The sequence below is a fragment of the Dermacentor andersoni genome, chromosome 7 (genome assembly GCF_023375885.2).
Source record: "Dermacentor andersoni chromosome 7, qqDerAnde1_hic_scaffold, whole genome shotgun sequence".
NCBI lineage: Eukaryota > Metazoa > Arthropoda > Arachnida > Ixodida > Ixodidae > Dermacentor > Dermacentor andersoni.
Window position 1 is genome coordinate 131,365,959 of NC_092820.1, and position 8,686 is coordinate 131,374,644.

The window sequence follows — 8,686 nt, forward strand, 5'->3', positions numbered from 1 at the left end:
AACGTAGGCCAACAGCAGCGTCAGGATTGCAGGTCCCTTCGGTCACAGTTTTATACGAAGTAGCCCGAGATTTTGTTTCCTTCTTCACTACTAATAGACGGGTGGCTGTACTCATTTAGTCTCACGTTATTATAGTTTACAAAAAGCTTTCGCGTCCTGTCAAGGACGCAGCTCTTAGCCATGCTTTGACACGAAAATGGCGGCCACTATAATGTCAGTGCGCCATACGGTCGGGCGTGCATTGCTTTCCTTTTGGCTGTGACCATTGTTCACAGGATTATCAGTGCTATCTATCTATAGCACAGTGCGAAACGCGCCTGTCGAGGTGCTAGTACGTTAAGATGGCGCACACGATGATGTAACAAGAAACCATCCATTTATTTCGCGCTGCAGTCAGCAATAATTGGGCGAGCGAGATGACTCCCTGACAAAGGGCTTCTTTCTTTTTTTCCTTCGTCTACGTTCCACCAGCACAAGGATTGATGCGGGCACTGGCAGGTTTATTAAATTTTGTGGCAATTTTCTGCTTCGCCCACTCGTATGTAGCAGGCATTCGCAAAGTTTCTAAGCGTCCCGAATGCCATCGCACCCTGTCCCCGCATGAACTATAGCTACGGCTAACACCATTTCGCGCTGTGCATGCAGCCACAACTGCTGCATGGAATATTAGGGAGTGTGTATTGTTGCTTGGATCGGGCAAGAAACATCTACTACGTGCAGTAGTAAAAAGAAAAGCATCCATTCTTTTCAACTCTCTGTCGTACTGACATTTATACCGCTTTTTCTTTTATTTTTTCCGCGCACGCGCACTTCTACAGTCAACATTTTCTTGAAAGGACAATGCTCCACACGAGCATGAGTCGAATATTTGACAAGTAAAGGCACACCAAACGCTCCTTCCCAATTATACTTGATAATTTTCCAAAATGATATCAGTGTCCCCGTAGTAAATAAAAAATGTGAATAAAATAAAAAAAATGGCATCGGACAAAGTTCTTGACTCATGGACCCCCCCCCCCCCCCCCCCGTCTAGGCATGCGCAAGTTTCAAGGCCAATTATCCAAGATTATTGTCTCTTTGTACCAAATGCGTGCGCGCGTCGGTGTGCTTTTGCGTAAAGTTGCACTGACCCCCTTTCAAACTTCCAGCAGCAACACTTTAAGCCGTCCCCATAAAATGTCGCTCATAACCGCAAAGTCATCTTGCTATCAGCTTCCCCAGCGCCATCTTTACACTGACCCTCCCCGTCAAAAGAGCCTTAAAGAGAGACGAACGCGCCCACGCATAGCCCATTCTTCCGCGGCTTATACCTAAGCAAGACCATTCGCCCAGCGACCGAGACGCCATGCTGAAGTCCATCGTACCTCTACTGCTGTGCGCAGCAGCCATCGGCACGCGGATGCCCGACCTGTTTGAAGGCTGCGTGCGGGAAACAGACGACAACGCGTGGCCGGGCGGATGCACCCTGGTGCCGGATGTTCTCGGGAACCAGTCTTTCGCGAAGTACGCCCAGCAAATTCTCATGACGCCAGCACTGCAGCCACGCACGGGCTATCTCAACGCACTTTTGGGAATGACTCGCGTCGCATTTCAGGTGAGTGTGTCTCGTGACGTGACATTTTTCGTCTACAAGGCTCGTGCACTATGCTTCGGAGAACGAACGCTGACAGCGTTCATCAACTCTCGTGGGAAAATTAAAGCGCACTTGGTGCAGAAAACGAGCGACCGACCGGGAGTTGTCAGCAAGTACACCCGGGATCACAAATATAGGGACCGCAGAGTCGCTGAACTAACTGCATTTCTTAGTAAATTGCAAGAAAAAAAAAGAAAAATATTGGCGAGGCCACACGAAAGTTCGCAATGCCAAGTTTGGATTGCAGTCCTCAATTTCAAGTTGCCTTCATGGAAAGAGGAGAAAATAAGCTTTATTGTGCAATCTATGATTAATACACATTTTCTCATGTGTGTACGAGTGTGAACTTCTGAGTTTATTGGTCGCACCGGCGCTGGAATTAGACTTCGGGCAGAATCTTTAACAAAGGAATCTTACTGGTACTGCCACTGTCAAATAAGGAACTGAGTAATCAGGTGATCGCGGAAAGTTAATATTTGACAAAAATGCGGCACTTGCGTACATCGTCATTGCGGCTGAGCTGCCAATTAAAGTTTTCAGTGGTCCGTCCTTTCTATGCTTGTTAGTTTATCTTTTCATCTTGGTTGCGCTATTGATACGTACATGTCACCAAAAACTACAAAAGTTATTGCTCGTCCGCCCTTTTTCGTTGTTTTCATGTGCGCTGCACTAAGCAATGGAGCACCATCTATAGACTAAGAATGTGCGTTGTTACGTTTAAAGTGCAGAATAATATTAGCCATGATGGTCTTGTTTTCTTAATTTCTCACTTCCAGTTGTTTTTAATTTCCTTAGCGCGTGCTTTTACCTCGCAAGAATTGAGATATATTTCGTGTGTACTTGTAATAGCCACAAACTGATTCATAAATCCGGACGCTGTGAGGAATACTCCCCCTTGTTTGTTTAGTTTTTTTTAGTAAAATGCGCCCGCTTGCGGTGCTCATCCACTGCCTGTTCATTCGTATGGCCACTCCGCTGCTCGAAAAAGCGTTTCTTGACCATTAATCCAAACTAAATTACCAACTTGAGCCCATAGTTTGGCGAGGGCACGATAATCGCAGCGTTCACGGCTGATTGAGACCCATGTAGTCATAAACAGCCTATTTTTATGACCGAGAAGTCATGAATCCGCTACAGTACAATCCGCAACAAGCTAAAGTCCTCCTTTAAGACCATAGCAGCATTTGCGCTTGTGAGCCAACTTTGTAATTCCAAAGTTTTTTTTTTTTTTTTTCGCTTTCGTATGTTTGACTTGTCACATGTCAGATCCATGCACATTCGCTCTGCCATTACTACCATGGACTTGTCATCATCCAGTTACTGACGTCCATCGCGCTGTTTCTTCAAAGCCTTCCGCAGATGGGTCGGATGAAACTATCATTCGAGCCGAGTTCGCCACCGCCCGAAGTGCCTGCATTCACCGTGTCGCCTACTCTACTGCTAGTTGCCCGCCTGCTGTGTCTAAGGTAAGAAAGTCTGGAAATGTGAATTGTATGTGTTATCACCTCTGATAATGTTCTGTAAGCCTCTGCTCATTTCTTTTATATAGGATACCAGCACTATCATATCTAGCTATATCTATGTAATGTATTGCTGGGTTACACATGCTCTTTTCCATGTTGCTTCCTAAAACATTTTGTACCTCTTCAGGAACGATACGTCACTTTGTAGGCTTGGGATACTCTTGCGTCAAAAAATGCTCAAGGAACAAATGTAAGGGCCCGCATACAATGTAACCTCCAGTTCAGTGGAGCATGTTGTGTGTTATCTGTCTCGGCAAACTTTTTTCTTTCGTGGTAAGGCCCCACATCCTACCCGCGTTTAGGTGGGACATTACACGTGTTCTTGACTAGTGTCGGCAAGGTCAACCCAAATACGTCGCGCAGCTTCGGGCGAAAAGCGGCTGACAGCAAATTATCACCGAGAGAGAGAGAGAGAGAGAGAATGAAGAGGAAAGGCAGGGAGGTTAACCAGATAAGAGTCTCCGGTTTGCTACCCTACACTGGGGATGGGGGATAGGGGTTGGAAAGCTGATAGAGAGGAAAACGAAAAAAAAATAAAAAAAAAATAATAATAATAAAAAAAAAAAAAAAAAAAAGGGAACGCGCACACGTGGAGACACACACACAAAAGGCGTTCCAGTTAAAGTCGTTCACACAGGCCGGTAGATCGCAAGAAGCGCAAAAGCGCTTGCACTTCCGCGTACACGACCGCCAGAAGAGGCGCAGAAGAATCCGCCCCCAGTACAGCAAGGTGCTGTATCCGAGGAGTCGCGGAAAACAGATGAGCAAGTGATAGCACTTATCAGGCCTTTAATGAATGCCATTCGCGTGCTGCTAAGCAACATGAACACACCGTCTGCCAGAAGTGCGCTTCAAGTACTGGACGCTCCGAGTCCGGTGCTTGCAACCCTTGAGTAGATCATGGCTCTACAGCCACGGTCTTTTAGGGAAGAGGTCCGACAAGCAGCTATTTTTCAGTGGAATGCCCGCGGACTCAGAGCGCGCCTTTCGGACTTTCGTCGCTTCGTGTACGCCAATATGTTTCCCATTATCGTCATTTGCGAGCCCAACTTATCGAACAAAATCAGGCTTTCTGGATATGAATCATTTATGTCGTCAGCTGTTTATGAAAACAGCAAGGTTTTGGTGTTTATTCGCCGTGACCTCACCTACACTCATCAGCCTGTACCACCTAATGACAGTAATCAATATATATGCCTAAACGTAAGGAAAAAGAATCTGGCCTTTACTTTTGTAGGCGCCTACCTATCTCCGTCAAGTCGATTTGATTACAAAAGACTACGAGACATCCTTTCCTCAACGTCCAATCCCTGGGTCATCATTGGCGATTTCAAATTATCACCGAAATCAGCAAGGTGGCTATGGGAGCAGCGATTGAAGCGCGACTATGTTTGGAGGGAAGAAACATTGAAAAATAAAGCGCGGTTTAATTGAAGCGCCGCACAGTTAGATTCGTTCCTTGAAAGAAATCCACCTATCAGTTTAGATATGTGTGACGAGCAAAGAGAACGCTATTATATTTTATTATTAGCAGCAAATGCCTTTTTTTTTTTTTTTTCGGAGCACTCATTGTTGACGCCACTTTGCCGTTATCTCTTGCAAAGTAATGCAGCTCTTGAAGCGTGCACAAAGGCGCTCGTAAATTTCACCTGTTGCAATGCGCCCGCCTGGCACATTGCGCTGCTTTGCTTGACGACGGTTGTATGAATTTGGTGACGCCGGTAGCTTCATCGTTTCCCAACCTGTTAAGTCAACAGTAGCGAGTTACGCCCACCAAATAATTAGTTACTTCTTTTCGTGGGAGTGCACTGGCCGTCGAGCTTGACGTACGACGATAGGACCAGCAATCTACACCTAAAGCTTTCTTTGGCCTCCAAAGACAGTATGTTCTGTGCAAGGGTGCCATTTCGACACCCGTTCGGGCTTGACCGTATGGCCTTCGTGCATCGGCTTCAGCGCCGGAAGCTCGACACGCCCATAATGTAGAATGACAGGGCATTTCAATAGAGCTCTAATGGTAGGCGCCCAAAACAAATTTCGCGCCTTCGTGAACATAATGACGTCACTTGTTTTTAACAGATATGCCGTCACATTATTTTTCTGCCGCCGAAAGTGTTCCCTCTTCACAGAGATCGCGCTAAGCGCCATGAACCGCCAATGAACTGTCATGTTTTCACCGTATGGCCTTCTATGAAAGCTTCACTACCAGGTACTACCTTGCCATCGCTGCTGGAACACAACATTCGAACTGTGGTTTCCAGAGCTGTCTTGTGTGATACGTTCGTGTAATTTTGCTTCCTCATAAAGACTGCGATCCCGTGATAACAATTTTCGGACAGCGGTCACTCCACAATTAGTGATACGTTCGCATCACGACTATAGTAAGCGCAGGCTAGCACATACGGTGATTATCAACGAGAGCAGCGAGTTCAGTGTTCTTATCCATTTACGATTGTACATAATTCGATAGCTTCAGTACCCTCCCGGATAGACCCCTGCTTTCGCCATCTAGATTACCGTAGAGCGTGTAGTATACCGGGGTCGGCAGTATGGTAGTCGAATGTCTGACACAATACACATGTGGCTTTCTTCCGCAACGAAAGTGGTGCCGCAGCAGAACAAACTCCCCCGGTCATGACGCAAAGCTCGCAATCGGCCAAGAAAAGAGGGCCAAGCGGGCTGAGAAGCACCTTCAAATGTATGAGCATTTGATAAGCTCACTACTTCGTTTCATTGAAGGTGCATCTGTACGCCGGGGAATTAGAGCATTCTTTCTTGAGGCTGTTCTGAAAGTACTTTTTCCGTGACGGAAGACCAGGCCAATACGAAAAGTCGGCGGGACTCTTCCTCTTAAGTGCCCGCTACGACATGAGACTGAGGTAAAGCTGCGCCTCGACTTGTGCAAACCCGATGGTAGTGCCACAGCTGTAAAAACACCACGGGTTATTGAAATTGTGATGGTTTCGTTCCTATTCCAGCTGACCGGTAGCGATGGGTAGGGGGCGTGATGGCATGCTGCGTTGAGCTTTTCCTTGCTATTTCGCTGGCTCAGGTAATCGGGATTACCAATCACGTGGCGAATGGGCAATAGCGACTATAAGTACAGTGTAAGGAAATACATATGAACAGGAGTAGACGCACAACCGCACCCACTATCAATACATATTTCGTACAAAAAATGTCATGTCGACAAAAATATTGTTAGGAGTTAGCGCTCTGTGCATGGGCTCCTCTCCCTCTTGTCCTCCTTGCACAGCCAGCCCCCTATAGTCATGAACCACCAAGAAACCCAATTTTCCACTCTTTTGACAGTGGCCATAAACTTTCACGTTTTCTGCATGAGCCAAACATTGGCGTGATGGTGGACGCTTTCGAATAGGCGAGATATGTCACTGCAGCTTTTCCCCAAGTGTTTTATAGCGCCAACTTCATTGTCGTCTTCCTGCCATGCGGGCATTGTAACTGCTTTATCGCTTCGCTGAAATTCGGTATTTAACCTGCAAGTTTCCCCATTCCTGCTCACAGCATCGAAACCGTAATTACCTTATTCCTTGACTTATCCGACGTTTTGGCCTTATCCTATCCAACTGGGCTATCCTGTTTGGTCTCCAGATAGCAGAGCGGCAGTCACCCTTTCTCGCACATGCAAGCGTGGTGCCCATAGCCTAATACTGTGGCCATGGTAGCTATGACTGCACTCTTATTTCTTACTCTACTGTATATAAGTGCTTAGATATTTCTTATTCGAGCGATTTCCGGCTCGATCGCGAACACATTTGCAGGCAGGCACCCTGCATACTTGCTTATTGAAATTTCAGTCTTGTTAAGTAGATCGTATGCCCCATGACCTCTGCTCGAAATCATATAATTCATTTCTTGATCCGTAACCTTGCACATTGGAATGCTGTTTAATATGCATGCATCGTTCGTTTTTCGTTTTCTTTTTTCGCAGAACGGAAGAATTTCACTGCAACCTGCTAAACTACCTCTCGTGAAAAGTGAAAATTTATTAGAAATATGGAAAGCGCATGAACGGGCATAACTTCACAAAGTGCTCTTATATTTCACGCTCGCAGATGTGCCGATGAAAAACAGCCTATTGTTCTTCTTTCAGCCAAATGGGGTGTGTCAGGCAAGGTACTCTATGTACCATGGCTCCATGATTCTCCAGCATGCCTGGTGCAAGCCCCTAGAGTAGGTATGTAGCATCAGCAGCAGTGTCCACAATGGTAAAGTTCTTGAACATTTCGTTGATTCCGCCATATATGGGCATGAATCTTTCTTTTTTTCCATGACCGATAATTTTGGTACACCCATATCGCACAATGAATGAAGTCAAAGAAAGCATACGGTCAATAACCATTTATACTTATAAGAAATGTAGAATAAAGGAAATAAAGTATACGGACACAGCTCGCTGCAGGTTGGAGCCGAACCCTCATCGTTCAAGCCACGCGTGCTCTACTTTACCATTAAGATACTGGAGCGGCTGTCCTCCCGTAAACTTTGTTGCATATTTGCCTGTGCACAAGATTCACCATGGCGGTGTCAACCAGGGCCACTCACGGCATTCGGTAATGCGCATTGCCATAAATGTGCCTTCTCCTCCCAACTGCGGCAACTTCTGTTTTCGTCTTTCAGTTCCCTTTTTCCTTTAAAAATAAGGGTCAACTATTCCTTGCTTTTCAAGGCTTGGCTCTCTTTGCTTCTCATTTGAGTCTCGTGTCATGTGTTTTTCAGTGTCGTGCTCAATAGCGCAATTGAGTACGTTGAAGGTTGGTTTGGTGTGCAAAGCCAGTTTGTCATGCTCATGAATGTAAGAGCACTTGTCATTCACGTCACAGCGCTCTCGTCATTTTAGTGACGAGCAGTGCCTTTCGTCTCGCTTACTGCTGCATTCGCGGAGAGCGTTTAGTCCAGTCTGCTATCACGGATCTCGTCTATCCACGAATGCGTTTTCTTAATTTGCATTTCTTTTTCGTTTCAGGCTTGCGAGCTGCCAAGCAAGACTCCGCTTTTGTGGCCCCCTGAAGTACAAGTGCGCCAGACGTGCGAGCCGCAAACTTAGGAGTGAATAAAGTGTACTGAACACTTAATAAGGAGTGCTGTTTTTTAAGCTGAACGAACGCAAACGGTCCAGCACGGCCTGTGAGGTACTACGCGCAGTAACGTGGGTGCCATAGTCTCTTGTTTTCCATTCTTCCTCCGGACATCACCCTTTATACACCATAATGCTCTCATGCTTTCAGCGTGATCCCACCTGCAGAGTTTTCAATGTCAATTGACTATTTATATACACAAGCTTCGAGGCAGCACAGTCTTTTGTTGAAATATACAGACAAAAATTTACAGCGCTTAGAGGGCGGTCATCTTTCATACGAAATTGCGGGAACTGCTGGACAGAACTGTGATAACGCTCAGCCTCCTGCTATCGCATTTTTGCTGCCGCTGTTCGCTCGCGGTGGATTCATCAACGGTCTTGTTATAAAATCCAACGTCCAGCAGGCACAGTCAAGCGCTTACAGCGTGA

The 8,686-nt window shown here is 46.2% G+C and overlaps 1 protein-coding gene across 1 annotated transcript; it reads left to right on the forward strand.

The window, feature by feature from the left end:
• Positions 1 to 1,258: 1,258 nt before the first annotated feature.
• LOC129385360 (uncharacterized) lies at positions 1,259 to 8,255 on the forward strand. The gene is made up of 4 exons (XM_055071997.2): positions 1,259 to 1,594; positions 2,983 to 3,099; positions 7,271 to 7,354; positions 8,144 to 8,255. The coding sequence occupies exons 1-3, from the start codon at positions 1,346 to 1,348 to the stop codon at positions 7,352 to 7,354; spliced, it is 450 nt and encodes a 149-aa protein (XP_054927972.1). The 5' UTR covers positions 1,259 to 1,345; the 3' UTR covers positions 8,144 to 8,255.
• Positions 8,256 to 8,686: the final 431 nt, after the last annotated feature.